The 16,696-nt window shown below is 37.7% G+C and overlaps 1 protein-coding gene across 2 annotated transcripts in view; it reads left to right on the top strand.

Annotated features, from left to right (window-relative positions):
* Window positions 1-10,021: 10,021 nt before the first annotated feature.
* Window positions 10,022-16,696, top strand: part of vsx2 (visual system homeobox 2) — a 7,498-nt gene continuing 823 nt past the window's right edge. Inside the window, exons 1-5 of one of the 2 annotated variants that reach the window (XM_077239916.1) lie at window positions 10,022-10,713; window positions 11,097-11,181; window positions 11,830-11,953; window positions 15,007-15,187; window positions 16,329-16,696. The exon at window positions 16,329-16,696 is cut by the window's right edge and continues 220 nt beyond it. In XM_077239916.1, coding sequence (XP_077096031.1) covers window positions 10,284-10,713; window positions 11,097-11,181; window positions 11,830-11,953; window positions 15,007-15,187; window positions 16,329-16,696 — 1,188 coding nt within the window. In that variant the 5' untranslated portion in view covers window positions 10,022-10,283. The remainder of the gene's footprint in view (window positions 10,714-11,096; window positions 11,182-11,829; window positions 11,954-15,006; window positions 15,188-16,328) is intronic. The other variant, XM_077239917.1, reaches the window with a different exon arrangement.

Raw genomic sequence — 16,696 nt, 5'->3', positions numbered from 1 at the left:
AGTAGTGTTCAAACTTTTAATTAGGGCAATAACTTCATGTCTGTGCCACTCCAGCGACTGCTCCATTAACGTCCCTCTTTTGCTCTGGACATGTGAAAGGCTTTGACATGAGAGTGCTTCAACACCAGTGCAAGGCCATTTTTTCTATTTAATGGGAATTGGAAGTTTTGAAGGCCCCCAGTACAAAACATTGCGTAAAAATAATATTGCTCATTGTCATCCCTGTTAACAAGAGTTGACATAATTACTAGGGCCATTTCTTCTCTAATTAGCACACTTCCAGGGACATTGGCGTGAACGGTCTGGGAGAAAAGGGAATCAGACAGGCATGCTGAACGGCAAACAAAGAACGCTCTGGCGAGCGTAATTAGGTGAGACAGTGGCCAGGACTGTTCTCGGCTGGAGATGTCGTAGAGGCTGCGGTTGGCGAGTGTTCGCCCCTGCTCCCACCAATTCTTAGGGGTACGCCTCTCCCCCAGTGTCTAATAAGCCCCTAATTGTCTTTCTGATTCACATAGAACAAGGGAGCTGCTGGTTTAAACCATTCAAAACTACTGGTGTCTGATCCCGCTCTGGAGGCCCCAGATTTGCCCCATTTTTAAACAAGCTTTTTTTGTTGCAAGTTTAAAGTGAAGTGAGCTTGCAAATTCTCTGGCAAACAACCTTAACATCTGTCAAATCGTCTCAAATACTAGATGAATGAAGGTAAACATTTTTCTGTTGATCTTTTATTAAAGGCCCCGATGTACTTCAAGCGAAATCAAAGTACAAACTGCTGTGACATCATTTCAAACAAAATCAGCTCATTCAAGTTCGTTTGAAGTTTGTTTCGAGAGTTCACAACTTTCTGGAAAAGTTCGCTCTGGCTTCATTGTAAAAACCCCTTCAAGCTATCATTCGAATTACTGTTCTGATTATGTAATAGGTAGTTGTGCTTCTTTGACGTTGAAATCTTCTCTGGTTCATTTCTTCTGTTCAGTCCGTCGATGTAAAAACATTGAACACACTGGAGAGCTGCTTTATAGTAGAAATAGAATTTGTAATTTTAATTGAAAGCAACACTAGCTATGTTTCCTTCCAAAGTTGCTGATGTGAAAATTGGAAAATCGCACAAAACATTTGGGAATAAAGCAGCGTTTCCATTCCATGTGTTCAAGAGAACAAAATCGTCACTTCCTGGGAAATTGGCACAAAATATCTGTAATAAAAAATGGAAGTTGCTGTGGCATTTTTTCCTCCATTGTAAATGACTATGCGTCTCAGAGCGCGCAGATGCAACGCTGTCATGTTATCTTCGTATGACCTTACTCAAACAAATTGGTACGATTTATCTAAATGTCAGTGATGGTTAGGTTTAGGGGCGGGTCAGGGGTAGGTCATTCGAACGAATTCCTATGAATCGATTTAGCAAAAAGCGTACAAATTTGTATGAGTGAGGTCGTTTGAATTCGTATGAATTAGCCACCTCATAAAATACGTACGAATTGCTGTGAGTTCGGGTTGGAAGGTTCTAGGAGGGAATTAAACCAAATCATTCCGATGACAGACTTAGGCTCAGAAATTTCTGAATGACCAAACCAACATTTGAGATGCTGTGTTATAAAATAGGTCCGCTGGTTAGCCTGTTGAGGCAAAGTCACAAAAGTATTTTGTTGCACATTGAGTGATTGTGTTTCCACCGTAGTTTATGCACATGCCTTCTTATCGGATAAGACATGTGTCCACTTCAATTGAGCGCACAAGTTTTTTATGTGTGAATTTTATGCTCCTAGAATTTATGCGCACTTTACCGTTTCCATCCAGCGTTTTTTTTATGCGATATCCCAAAATGTGCATAAAAATAGGTGACACCTAGCTACTGACACAGTTTTTAATGTTTAATACTGTAAAGCTACTTGCTTTAAAGCAATCTATTGTATAATGTGTTAAATAAACTTGAAATTACTTGAATGAAGTGCGGAATTGCCAAGTTCATGCAAACGTATCCACATCGCTATATGATTAGATGCTTTCTTAACTGCTGTTTTCTCAACGTGTCGTTTTTGCTGTTTTTATTTTGTTATTGATATGAAAGTGCGCTGGCTGCACATTTACATGTTCATCTAAATGCCACTCCAAGCAGTGCGAGTGACACTGGGATGTTGGCTAACAGTATACCGCTGTTCAAGTATTTCAAACTTTTTTTTACCCTAAGTGAAGAATGAGTGAAGTGAAGATAATCTTTGTCATTATTATATCGGGGCCTTAAAGTCAGCATGAAACGGAAGTCTTATATCCAAGTGAAACGGCTTCTCAAACAAAAGAAAGAAATGTAGGGGTAGACTTGATTTTGTCCATCAGGAATTGTTTTGATCATTGTGGTTTGCTATTGGTTGATCTCTTGTTAGTGACAGGTTGTCCCGCCCTCACACGAGAAACGCATCATGAGAGAACAGTGTTGTGCAAGTTACTTCCAAACTGTAATACATTATATATTACTTGTTACTGTTATTTAAAAGTAATTCATTACCTTACAATATTACTGTCTCAGAATTGTAATGCGTTATACTCCTGTATTACTTTTGAGTTACTTTCACCAAAATAACTATACAGAAGTAGAACTTAACATTCTAAAATGACCAGGGCTGTAACGATATGTGATATGAAACCGAAATCGCGAGACTAAGATCCACGAACCTGCAGAATGGCGACACACCCCTTCCAACTCCCAGCGTTATCCATACCGTCCAGATCCAATGCTACCACATCTTTAAATTACTATTAGTATTATTTGAAGTTAACTTAACATTATAAAATATGTAGACCTACACCACAAAACTAGTTGAGGATAAATTATTTAAAATTTGGGAATTCCAGCGTTATGGACATGACATTTGCAGACTTGCAGTTAACTTATATAATTATATAAATTCTCAGAAAATGCATTAATACCAAAATATTGAAACGTCTGTTTATCCATAGTCTCCTCCCAGAAAGGAGTCCAGACATTAGAAAAATATCAGTCTACACATGCGTTTTATATTTAATATTAGGGAAATCGACAGTCATGTGTGACAAAAAAAAATCTTTAACTTTTAGGAGGCAACAATTTTTTGTTGTAATTCTGTGAATTACACTGCGCAAATCTAATGAAGAAGGGTTGGATCTCCACAGAACATAAAATATTCATTTTATTTTATTTTTCGTGTTCGCATTTATGAGGAAAAAATAATGTTACAGATGTGACAGTTCTCCGTTACGGACGCGACCGCTCTGAAGCGGCACTAAAAGACTGCTTTAAAACTTTCACAGACACCTTACACACACAAAGCCTTTCTTTAAAGTGAATTTCGTTTTGTTTTAATTGTACGGACCTGAAAAATATATCTATATTGAAATGTCTACTTGTAAACAGAACAATTCAAAACGAAAGAAAACAGACTGCTCTCTGCTTATGAAATGAAATGTGCATTTCTCTCTGGTGCATTCACTAGCCTACTGCGAAGATCGCGAGTCAGCATCGTCAACTTCAACTTGACTCTATTAATAAACAATCAACATGTCTCCTTGCTATATTTGACATTTTCAAAATCTTTTGCCGGTTCTTTGTGACAGCTTTTAGGTGCTTTATCAGCAGCGCCGCCGCCCTTACATGAACGCGTCACCACCGCATCAAAAACATGATTGCGTGATGAAAACATGAAAAATACCACATAAACATAGCCTAACTGTTTAGAAAGAAAACAGAACGAATAGCCTAATGCGCATACGTCCATCTCGCGAATGTAGTCTTCATGCCATCTTCACCATTAGCCGCTTTTCCTCTGGCCAGCGTGAGCACAATTATACCTCACGGCACTCCTGTACAAAATAAATCGCTATACAAATATATCAGACGCTGCCATTTAGTCTTTAATTACAGACTTGGACATCACACGCGGCTATTGACTGACCACGAACAGTTAATTTAGCCTACTTGCATCTTTCATTCGTAATGTCTGGCGGTCTTGCTGTTTTGTTTGTTTGTTTGTTTGTTTTACAATTAAAACTAAAAGTCTGTTGTAACGCAAGCCTTACCGAACATGTACCGAGTAAAATATTACTGAAAATTGATTAGTAATGCCTTACACTACTGCGTTACAGCAAAACGTAATATGTTACTGTGATACATTACTTTTGTAACGCGTTACTCCCAACACTGTGAGAGAAGATGAGAGATATCATTTCAAGGGGAGGGGAAGTTATTTTGATTAAAGATTATGAGAGCACATTCATTTTTTTTAATTAATGATGGTGCAATAAATCATTTATTAAACAACTCATAAATACTGCAATATTCCGTAAAAAAAAAAAACTTGTCCATTTTGATTTCATGTTGACTTACAGTCATAGACTTTATGAAGTTTGACAGAACTTTGCACTCGTTGGTTCTGTACAATTGCGTCCGTTACACTTTGTTGTCCTCATACATTGTGACAGTAGTGATGTACAATGACTGTTGTGAATAGACTGGTTAGTAAACTGACATCACGGAAGCTGCGGTTCACATAATGGCACCCGCCAGTAGTCTCTGCCTGTCAAATAGGTCCTTTCCAGACATCCTCCTTAAGATGAGGGTCATTCCCCACTGAGGGGCTGTCTCCAGGACAGGGGGAAGAAAGGAGAAACACCAGAACAGCCATAAACAACCCGTTGCCCTGACCTCGACGGGCCTTGCTGCCCTAGCAAACGTCAATCCGATGTGCCCTCAGGCCTTTAATTAGCTGTCAATTAGTGCAAATTAATCAACTCCTCGCCTAATTAAGCAATGCCGGCAGGCAGCTTCCAAACACGCTATTGTGGGAGTTGTATGAGAAAACTGGAGCTAGCAAACTCACTCTGCATCAGGGGGTCATCGCACCATTGGCGGTTTCGTGAGGGAAAGAACTCTAGTTTCCCTTTTTCTTTTCTTTTCTTTTTTTCACCTACTCAGCACAAGGTGTTTACCATTATCAGTCTGCTGTCTGTTTTTTTTTTGTATCCACTCTGAAAATCCCTAGTCTCAGGAAAATAAGTTTCCCAGTAGCCAGTAACTTTAAAACGCCTCACAGGCATTTCGGTTTAATTCAAGACAGGATTTTCAACTTCTTTTTTTCTTTTTCTTTTTAAATTATATTTTGCTTTTCTTAAAGGAATATTCTAGGTTCAATACAGGTAAACTCAGTCTACAGCATTTGTGGCATAACATTGATTACCACAAAAAAAATGTTTAGACAAAAATCAAGGTTACGGCAAGGCATTTACATTGGAAGTAATTTAGGCCAATTTTTGGAAGATATAAAAATCAAAATGAAGCTTATAATTTTATGAAATAACCTACATTAATTCTTCAGGTAAAGATTGTGCGTTATTTGAGCTGTAAAGTTGTCTTTAGGGTTTATGGCATTGTCTTGTTATGGCAACAAAGTTGTAAAATTGGGTGCAACTTTACCCAGAAAAGGTTAAGTGACCCAGGCCATAAGCCCCCACCCCTCCCCCCTCATTATTTCATATTGTGTACATCATGTGGCTGGACTGAAAGTGAGTGAGTATTTTAATGTTTACAAATTTGCCCCATTCATTTCCATTTTAAGTGTAAAGTTTTGCTGTATTTAAAGCCAAAATATTCAAAAGTTTGGGGTTGGTAATTAAGATTGTTTTTAATGTTTTTGAAAGAAGACCACCAAGCCTGAATTAATTTGAGAAATACTGTGGCATCATAGAGGGTATGTTATAGAGGCAAAGTATGTGCCATATGTGGTTGCAGCAATGGGGACTACAAACCAAGATGGCCACCTGGTCCCGGACTACAGTTACCAGGTTCCTCAGCGGTGGGGACACAGCTGTTGCCAGTGAAGGAGAAAAGCTGTTAATGAGCTGAGAACAGAGAGACTGGCTGTTTTTTGTTAGAGTATAAAGAGAAGCTGGAAGAGTGTTTTGGGTTAAAACGTTTTGGAGTTTTGAGTTGATTATTAAAAAGAAACCAGTGACTTGATCTCTGCCCGGACTCGATTTGTGAAGCAACCCACACTTTGGTGATACCTTTCACGATGCCACAATACAATAATGTAAACAGTAATATTTTGAAATATTACAATTTTAAATGACTGTTTTATACTTTGATTTATTTTCAAATATAATGTATAGCTGTCAAATGATCCTTTAGAAATAATTCGAATATGCTGATTTCCTGCTCAAGAATAATTTCTTATTATTATCAATGTTGAACACAGTTGTCCTGCTTAATATTTTTGTGTAAACCGTGATACGTTTTCCAAGATTCTTTAGCGAATAGAAAGTTCAAAAGCACAGCATTTGTTTGAAACGGAAATCTTTTGTAATGACTTTACTGTCACTTTTTATCAATTTAATGTGTCTTTGCTGAATAAAAGTATTACTTTTCTTTTGAAAAACAAACTTTTGAACTGCAGTGTATAAAACAGAAATTATGACTTAACTGTATTGCATGTATTAATATATTTTCATTATGATTGCCCCATGAAAACTTAAGACTAACAAGCTCAAGGGAGGAGAAGCTAACATGATAAGTCTATTCAGGCACCGTATTGATTGTTTTCAGTTGATTGAACTGTTGTAATAATGGACACTTGAATCAGTTTAATGCAGAATAATATCATGTACAATATCAGCCAGGTTTTGGATGAAGGGGTTCTTGAGTGGGTCTTTGAAGGGGGGGGGGGGCGTTGAGAGACACTCCTCTATGCCGCAGACTGTGTGTGCTTGGTGTACAAAAACAAAATGCAACATTAAAAACAATTTATCACTTCCAATACATTGCAAATACAGAATTATGACCAGAAGAGCACAAGTGATTCTTCATTTAGATTGCCTTGCATGAGAAGATCAAGCACCAGCAATCTGTGATAGGGGCCGGACTAATGCAATACAATGTCCCTAATACAGCCCCATCCCAAAGCTCATTACCTTGCGGTGACCTTCCTGCAGATTCCAAGTTCTTCGTAAAGACAAATAGCCGTCAAGCATTTCCATACAAGAGAGGTCTTCATTTGTATGCATCACATTATACTGTAATTGTTACAAGTTTAGACAAACTCTCATTTTAGCAGCTTTGAAAAAGTACACAAGGGTTGCGTCCCATTTTGCACAGAGGTCAAGGCAACGGTGTAATTTACCATCCATCTGTTTGACTAGTGCAATCGTTTTTTTCAGTATCTCAACCACTAGCTTTGTGTTTGTATGATGGAGATGACGAATTTCACTTAAAATAAGTAGGCAATAGGCATGAGCCCACAAGAGACTGAATATTCAGAGCGAGAGGGGGAACAAATTTTGCAACAGCTGTTTGCCTTTTAATCTGCCACCATCAGATCTTCCAGTCTTTGATAGGCCACCCAATCTACACGAATGACTGAACTAAATCTTTCCTTAATCTACAGCCTTATTAGTTTGTCCTCTTATGCATGTAAATCAGGGTGCAGTCATTTTCATATGTAGATGGATTATTAAAAGCCATGGAGGGAGAGTGAGGGGTTGTTTTTCAGCTCACAATAAACAACAAAGCCCAGCACAGATTACAGCAGAAGCGGTGGCTACGAGAGGGCAGGAAGCAGTTTGTAATTGACAGGTTGCTTTGACAGAGCGCGAGTCTTGTGAATGGATGGGTTTATCTAGAGCGGGTGATGTGTCATTAGCATATCTTGATAACATTGATTTCTTCATTACCCTTAATGAAATTTCCACTTAATGGCTTCTAATTAGTTTCAACTGGTGCTCATGTAATTGCATCTGTAATATTTTGCTCAGCGGTGAGGAGTTTAATGCTTTAATGAGACGCGGAAACTCTTGCGTGAAGTTTCATTCTCTTGCACTTACTTGCGCGTTTGTTTTCTCAATGTGTCTAATGTGCAGATCGCTCGTTTGCGGTGTTCCTATATGTGATTAAACTTTACTTTTGTGTTACTGACAGTTTTAATGAGCATCTCATGTAATTGTCATGATGGAGCCAGGCCAACAAAGAATTAGCATGGTTTGGTAATTGAATAATGTCCCATAAGGCCGCAAAATTGCATGGCTTTTCTGTATTTTTAAGCTGATAAACAGGATTACAGTTCAACTTTATAGTAAAATTCAGGACATTGTTATTACCAGGCCACTTCGGCATGATAAAACATCTCCAAGTGTTCGGTGTAGCTATTAATTAGCCAGAAAAGCAACAGATTTGTCTCTCGGGAGCGCGCGCTCGGAATCATTCCCTCGTGTGTGTCTGACGCCACGCGTCTGACGTTCTGCTGGTGTCGTATGAATCATGACGTTTATTTATGCATCAGTACATGGCACTTTGATAAGATTGGTTATCTCTGTCTCCATCAACGGCTCGCTGCTCATTTCCATAAATTATCTCCCAGTAATTATCTGTGTCCAGATGTCCAAATTGTGCCACAAATTATCTGCAAAACGAATCAAAATCCCACTGTAATTTAGTAATAGCTGATTAGACCTTGGTGTATTAAAGAAACATGGATGTAATTAGAATAAGCTATATTTTGCAGTCTGTTCAGATGGGTAAATGTTTTAAATGCAACAGCTCTGAAAATGTAGAATAATGAAGGATAATGGAAGATGTCCAGATTTACCTGGATTTTCCCCTACTATACCCTTTAAAATTAAACACATAAAAAAACTCTTTGCATTTATCTTTATATAAGCATATTATTGTGGAAACAATATTGGACACCCACTGTCCCTGCCGGCCTGCTGCTTACAATTGACCAAGATTAATCAAATATCAATTTAATATTCTATTTCAGCCAGGCCATGTCGTAGGCCTACATTAGCTTCTCAGAATTTCTTATTATTAGAGTTGTACAGTTAGTGATGCGATTAGAGCTTTTGTTAAATTTGGGTAGGTGGTGCTTTGGTAGGCTAGTTAAAGATGAAAAAATCCTAAAATGCACCTTTTATGAACATGTTTTCGATCCCTGAATAAAAGTCATTTTGCTGTCATTTTTTCGTGGGGTTGGAAATAAATAAAAATAAAAAGCGCCTAATTACAAAGCTGAATTTCTTGAAAAATGTGTATTACCGTAATCTTACGGTAAAAATCTTTTATTTATTTATTTTACTATTTCTTAAAAAATGGAAATTTCGTCTCAAAATAGCCCACTGATATTTGAAAAAAAAAAATCAGTGTCAATCCCAAAGATGCAGGAAGCCATTTTCTTGTCATGTGATGGGTGACATGTGAATATATTCCAAGAACTTGTGTTCAAAGATGTGTTGCTAATTTGTATGACCCATTCATCTTCTCCATTAATTATATTTTTGAAAGTGTAATCGAAGCCTTTTATTTTAAACCTAAAAGGGATTTTAGATCTTGCAAAAAAATGAATCTTTAGCGATCGATTTACAGGAATTATAAATTCCTCGCACGTTCTGAGCCTGAAATCTTTGTTGAACCCTTCAAGCCAGGAGTTATTTATACTAACTAATCAATCTTTCTCAACTGGACACATTCGATCTTATATTAAATCATATTATAGTTTTATACGATGGATTAGCCTTTTCGATAAAATTCCAACTTTGTAAAATTTGCTTGTTTTTGTAATAGTAGATCAATTCATTCATTATTCTAGGGTTTTTGTAATAGTCGATCAATTCATTCATTATTCTAGGCTATTTGATTTGGTGTCAGGCGATTCTGCCTCATAACAATTATTGTAATGCTTCTGACCGGCCTATAGTCTGTCATTGCTGACGACATTATGTGTTCTATAGATTGCGCGTTTCCGTTTTCCAGGTGTCCTTTTTATTTACGACAATTGTATTTCCTTTATTTTATCGTCGAGATTTACCTAAACAGATTATAAAGCCGTTAACAATAGACATAACACGTCTAAAATGTTGAAGAAGAAAACAGATAATTTGAGTATCGAAGATTACCTATAGGCTATTATTATTAATAGGCCTACTTAAATTACGAGTGAATTTAATTCGAAATATCATTTCGAAGTGATCTCATTTTATTTGCAAATTTTGTTTAAATGTCTGATTCACACATAATTGCAAGCAACATGTGATGTGAATGAAATGATATCATGGATGACAAACAGGGAGAGCAGCATCCCGTCCTCTGGAATTCTAAATCACTTACTCGCCGCTGATTGGCTGTTGAGTTTTGACCCTTGTTGGGATGGACCTGTTGGATAAAAGGAGAATTTCTAGAGGGATCATGCGTATTGCGCCGTGGATGCCTTTGCACAAGGGACCGACTCGTATGTGAAGAAGGGAATAGTCTCAGAGGCACCATGACAGGAAAGGATGGGGCTGTTTTGTCGGAAAGTTTGAACAAATCAAAATCAGTGTGTGCCACTGAGAACAGGGGAACTAACAATCCACATCTGTCAAAGAGCAGCACCACACATCCGCCGAAATGCACGGGCTTCGGCATCCAGGAGATCCTAGGACTAAATAAAGAGCCGTCCTCGGCGGCTCCGCGGTGCACACTGGACTCGTTCCCTGCCGGGGCGCACCTTCTAGCCAGCAGGTCGATGCTCGGTCCAGCTGGGGTTGGTGTTGGTGTTGGGGTCGGGATGGGCTTAATTGGCCATGGAGGTATTCCGTCGTTCTACAGCCAGCCCGCGTTTCTTGAGGTGCTGTCAGACGCGCAGAACGTCCATCTACAGCCGCTCAACAGGACAGTGGGCCCGCTGGAAAATAACCAGTCTGCCAGCTCAGGTATAGGCCAAAGAAATTCACTTTTAACGCCCGCTCGGGTCCAATTTTCTTATTGTTGTATAGTGCCCTGTAAAAGGGAAAGGGCCTTAATAATAATAACATCAATAGCCTACTATTATTGGTTGTTGCTATTAGGCCTATTACATTTTTTTTTTCAAGATGTAAATGTGAAATTAAAAGCCTGCTGTTACCTGTTTTATTTTAATAAGCTAATACAATATATTTTATATATGATAATAAGTTATTATCATAATCGTTGTTAAAAACGTAAAATAGCGGTTTTTAAAATTAAAGGGCAATAAGTGGCTACAAAATAGGCTATTTTACATTTTCAAAATGTCACAGCCATTTTGAATAGCCTAATATTTCCTCCGATGTTACAGATTCAGAGGATGTCTCTTCAAGTGAAAGGAAAATATCAAAGTCTTCACTGAGCCAGAGCAAGAAGAGAAAAAAGAGACGACACAGGTAGGCTTGAACGCTAAAAATGAATGTAAATTAATCTTCTTGATTAATTAAACCGTAATCTTAAGGATAATTTCTGTGGTCTCCGAAATGAACTATCCGAAACAGGAATGTGTACAATTCTGTAAAACGTTTCTCTCGATGGTTTGACAATTATGGCTAATGCGAAATCCGGTTATCTATACGATGTCCAGATTTATGTCCCTTATTTAGGAGGCTAATTATTATTATTTTTTTCGTAACGAGTTAATTAACGGTTCGTAGTTTTTAAAAGGCAGTGAAAATAGCCTATCGATTGTTCTTTATAGGCTACTAATAATAATACATTGTCGTGATTGGCATTTTATATTGTAATTTTGTAAGCAGCATGCATTTAGCTTCTTTTTATAGGAAAGATCTGCTTCAATTACAGTTAGATACAATACATTAATATCTATAATTATGATTTTCAGTAGTCTAGCCTATTTTAAATGTTCAAACAAAATACATTAATACACACCACATAGGCTAATCTCTTTAAACTAGTTTAAAACCCAAAAGAAAAAAACTTGACATTGGTCCACTCGATTTGAGCCTATTGAAATAGCACAATATATGCGTGATGTTTCTAATATTGCTTTTCTATGACAATTGAATGTTGTTCTTTTGTAGAACAATATTTACATCTTATCAGCTGGAAGAACTGGAGAAGGCTTTTAACGAGGCTCATTATCCGGATGTTTACGCCAGAGAAATGCTGGCCATGAAAACCGAGCTGCCCGAGGACAGAATACAGGTAAGGAACGAACACTGTTACTCGTCGTTTGAATTAAATGAGAATACAAGGAAACAACAATCATGGAACACTCTTTTATTTATTAGATAAAAGCCTACAGTTTAAAATCACTTTTGCTATGCGGGCGCATGTGATCCATTTTCTGTTATAAGCTATTTAACCTATATATAGGCTATTTGTTATGTCTGTTGTCCAAAATAAAGTATTTTTTTTAATTAAGATTTGTTGTCCCTCAAAATTCCGCGCAATTACGCCAGGTTTGTTTCTTCTTTCTTTCTTTCGTTGCAAAATGCTTTGATCCATTTCCTATTTTCACATCAAAATGACTAATTGGGTATAGGCTATAAACATATTGTTTTAAATTATCTCCAATGAAAAATTTACACTTAAAAAAATAAGAAACTGAGAACAAAAAAAGGACTGATGCAATAAAATGAATTAATCTTGGGCTAGATGTGATAAATAGGCCTATTAGGTCTATACTCTGAGCCTATATATTTTTTTACACGCTATCTCAGGTGTCTTCGGAGATGCCCTTTTTAAAGATGCTTCAGATATGCTGCTTCTACTCAAGGAACTTTGAAGTGCCTCAAAACCTTTCCTGACATGACCCATTTTTAAGCAGTGTTTGAGTTAGTGCAGGGAATTGTTGGCTCTCAGAGAACTGACCTTTTAAAGACCGTCTAGGTTCTCTTGGAGGTTCTACCAGTGTGGTGATCTGAGGAAATTGTGCCTGTATCTTTTCCGTTTGCAGTGATGTTGTTGTGAGTAGGCCTATATAGTTAATCGGCTAATGGTTGTAAGGGATAAGTTGGCAAAAATTTGGGGTTAGCAACAGAAGGTGATCTCAGTGGTGCGAATTATGGAGGTTCAGCACTAGCCCAAACACTCTTAAAAGTAAGCGTAAAAAAAAATCAAATATTGTAGCTAAAGAACATTTTAAAAATCGGAAGAACTTTTTTTTGACTATAAAGAACCTTTTGTGGAATGAAGCATGGATGTTAAAGGTTCTTTATGGAACCATGAATGTTAGTAAAGAACCTTTAATTTACAAGAGGGGATTTCTTAAGCATATGTTCGAAATGTTTTTCAAACGTTTCTGTAGCTAATTATTAAAATTAGATTAGGCGCTTAATCTACACGTTTATCAGAGCAAGTAGCCTATTTTCGTCTGAGGCTAATAGCAACACAAAAAAGCTTGCACTTTACTTTGTGATTAGTTTGAGGTAAGTTAAATAATGGCAAATACTATCCTTCACTTTATTATAAATGTACATATCCCAAATAACAGTTTTTTTTAAATAGCCACAGACGTATTAATAACGAATTAATATTAATATTAATAACGTATTAATAACGATCAATAACGAACAGAGGTAGTGGCAAATATAAAACTTTCGCCTCGCGAGACGCACCTTGAAATAGCCCCTCGAAAATTAGGGTGAATTCAGGGTGATTGGGACACTTTTCGCCACCTTTAATAGGCTATAGCCTATTCATTTAGAATGTTTTATACTGTAAAAAAAAAAAAAAAAACTCCGAAACTCATTGTACAATTCGCACACTGACTAAGGCTATATCGATCAAGTCCAGCATCCCACTCGGACAGATAATATCTCATCAGCCTCTGTTGGATGTGAAACAATTTGCTCTCAGAGAGAGAGAGAGAGAGAGAGAGAGAGAGAGAGAGAGAGAGAGAGAGAGAGAGAGAGAGAGAGAGAGAGAGAGAGAGAGGAGGAGGGCGTGTGTGTGTGTGTGTGTGTGTGAGAGAGAGAGAGAGAGAGAGAGAGAGAGAGAGAGAGAGAGAGAGAGAGAGAGAGAGAGAGAGAGGCGCTAACGACCTAATCAAGCAATCAAGGCGGAAGAAGATTACTGTGTGACCTGAACCATCCATCTGCTGGCACGCCTTTTAATTTCCTTCTCATTACGGTGCCTCTCAGTGAATAAATAATAAGGAAATAAATAAATAATTCTATTTCAATCCAAAGTAAAATTAACATCTAATTTTCTCATCGAGTGTAATTAGTTAAATGAGAAAAGCCCGCCGTGTTCCAAGAGAAGGGATGTGGCGAGATGTGGGGAGTTCAAATGAAATAACTACATTGAATTTATTAGCGCGGGTCAATGGCGCTGCTCTCTTGGGTCCTGCTCGTTTAATTTCCCGTGATATTTGCCCGCCTGTCCACCATCGATTGGGCTCGAAATTAACTTATTTTTCAATCAGCTTGCGCGTGCCCTTGGGGTCGTCTCTCATCGCTGTCTCCACCCGCTTTCTTTTGAGTGCCCGATAACCAATTTCTCCTCAAAAAGTATCGTGCATGAAATGAGGGTTATCATCATCGGCATTACCAGAAAAGATTGGAAAATGGTTTTGATAATTCCTTATCCAATGTCTGGCCTCTCTAGACCCGACGGCCCCTCCTCCTCCTCCCTCCGTCAGCTCTAGAATTAGTGAAGGGCAATTGCTGGTTAATTGCTGTGATCAACATGCGTTCGCGTCGCGTCATGACAGAACTGAACTGCAGGCACTTTACGCGTCGTGTCGTTTAGCCTATCTGAAAAAGTGCCTAAACTGTTTGCTCAAACAGGCCGATATATGACTACAATATAGCAAATGATAGGTGATAGTCAGTTGTAGTTGATAAAGATAGCCATGCCATTTGGTTAAACATACAAATTATGTTTTCCATTGGCACACTTTGGAAAGATTAGATTTGAATGAAGGCTATTTGTTGTTCTAGGTCTGTGTTAATCAATTTCAACTGATGCTGTTTGTTTAAATAGCCTATCCTTTCCAGTCTAATTAAAAGGGTTAGGCTACTTCACCCAAAAATGAAAATTATTGCATGATTTAGCTATATGTTGTTCCAAACCTGTATGATTATCTTGCTTCTCCGAAACACGCAGAAAAAGACAGATTGACATCCTCACTCACCTTTTACTTTTCATCTTTTCCAAATGAATGTCTGTCATTCCGCCTAAGATACAGGCTATAGACTGTTTGGACATCTTTCTTAATCAACTATATGCAAATCACATTTAATTGTGAACAGGTGTGGTTCCAAAATCGGAGGGCCAAGTGGAGAAAGCGGGAGAAGTGTTGGGGCCGTAGCAGTGTGATGGCGGAGTACGGGCTCTACGGTGCAATGGTGCGTCATTCTATCCCGCTGCCCGAGTCCATCCTGAAGTCTGCTAAAGATGGCATCATGGACTCCTGTGCCCCCTGGCTTCTAGGTATATGCCACAGCAGATTCATACTTTTTATTTATTTGTTTGTTTATTTATTTCACCTTTATTTTTTTAAATTGACCTTTATAATTCACCATCATCATAACTTGTAGTGACATTATATGAAACATTTTCATTTTTTAAAATGGTCTCTTTCATAAATCTTTAGTCCTCTCTAATTTAAAGCCTTGCTTGTTCTCTTAATACTGTATTTCATTTGTCACCCAGCACTGCTGAATTTCAACATTATGAAGTCTATGAATAAAAATGACTGAGAGTAGATCTACATCATATCTCTAACATGCAAAATTGCCTTACCAGGACATGCATTTGGAATTTTAACTTGCTATAAATTAAGCAATTTGATTACATTTACAATAATGTTCTCAGTCCATAATTTAAATGTTATATTTTTAGCAAATAAATTACCCAAGCAAATAGCCCAATAAACGTTTTAAATTGTATCTAACCATTTTAAAACAATAATTTGCTGTAGTTAAGAACAACAACAAAAAGTGTAGCCATATAATTAAATTGCTATACTTCTTCATCATCATCATCATCATCATCATCATCATCATCATAATCATAGAACTTAAATTACCGACTCATGGTCCAAATATTAAAACTGACAATACATAAAATGAACAAAATACAACAGCACACACACACAAAAGATACAAATCAATGTATTACAAAAATACGATACAAGTGTCTCCACTCCAACTTGGACTGATAACGTGTAGCGCTGCCCCTTATATTTGATAAGCCCACAATAATTGAATTTTTGGAAGCATTAAGACGGCAAATAAATGTATTCATACGATTTCGTAACACGGCTTGTTTACTCAACTGCAACCACAAACGTTTCACTTGCACTATGCCATCTAGGCCTCTTTAATAGAATTCTCATTGCACCATAATGTAAGCAACTTAAAGTCACTGTAAACTTGCTATTCTATAATTTAAAACAAAATACTAAGGGTTTACTTAAATGATTCAATTATAATAACAACCTACTAATGGAATATTATTGTAGATTTTGTTTAGCCATCTTTTTCTTATCCATTTATTTTTGATGCGATTCGTGACTCAGATTAGTCGAATGCTGTTACTAAATCTAAAATCTGTCTCTTGCTATTTCCAGTGCAAGATGGTTTTCCTACCACCAGCTGCTTTTCTAAACACGAATGCCCACCATTCTTTGCAGGGATGCACAAGAAGTCCATGGAGACTGTTGCAGTCCAACCAAATGAGAAGTCAGATGTCACTCAGATGAAACCCACCAATCCCAAACCGGATGAGGCCGAGGCTGAGGAAAGGAGGACAGAGTCACCTATGTCAAAAGAGGAACTGAGGGAGAACAGTATTGCCGTTCTCAGAGCAAAAGCACAGGAGCACAGTGCCAAAGTGCTGGGAACAGTTTCCTCGGAGAGACTAGAGCACAAAATGGAGACGTCGGTGACGGAGGAGAAGTCCAGCGAACAGCTAGACACGAAAGAAGAGGAAAAGAGT

This window comes from Siphateles boraxobius, unplaced genomic scaffold (genome assembly GCF_051911475.1).
Source record: "Siphateles boraxobius isolate OS27281-9 unplaced genomic scaffold, OSU_SipBor_1 22, whole genome shotgun sequence".
Classification (NCBI taxonomy): domain Eukaryota; kingdom Metazoa; phylum Chordata; class Actinopteri; order Cypriniformes; family Leuciscidae; genus Siphateles; species Siphateles boraxobius.
Note: the sequence above shows the minus strand (reverse complement) of the source record. Positions and strands in the feature narration are given on the sequence as shown.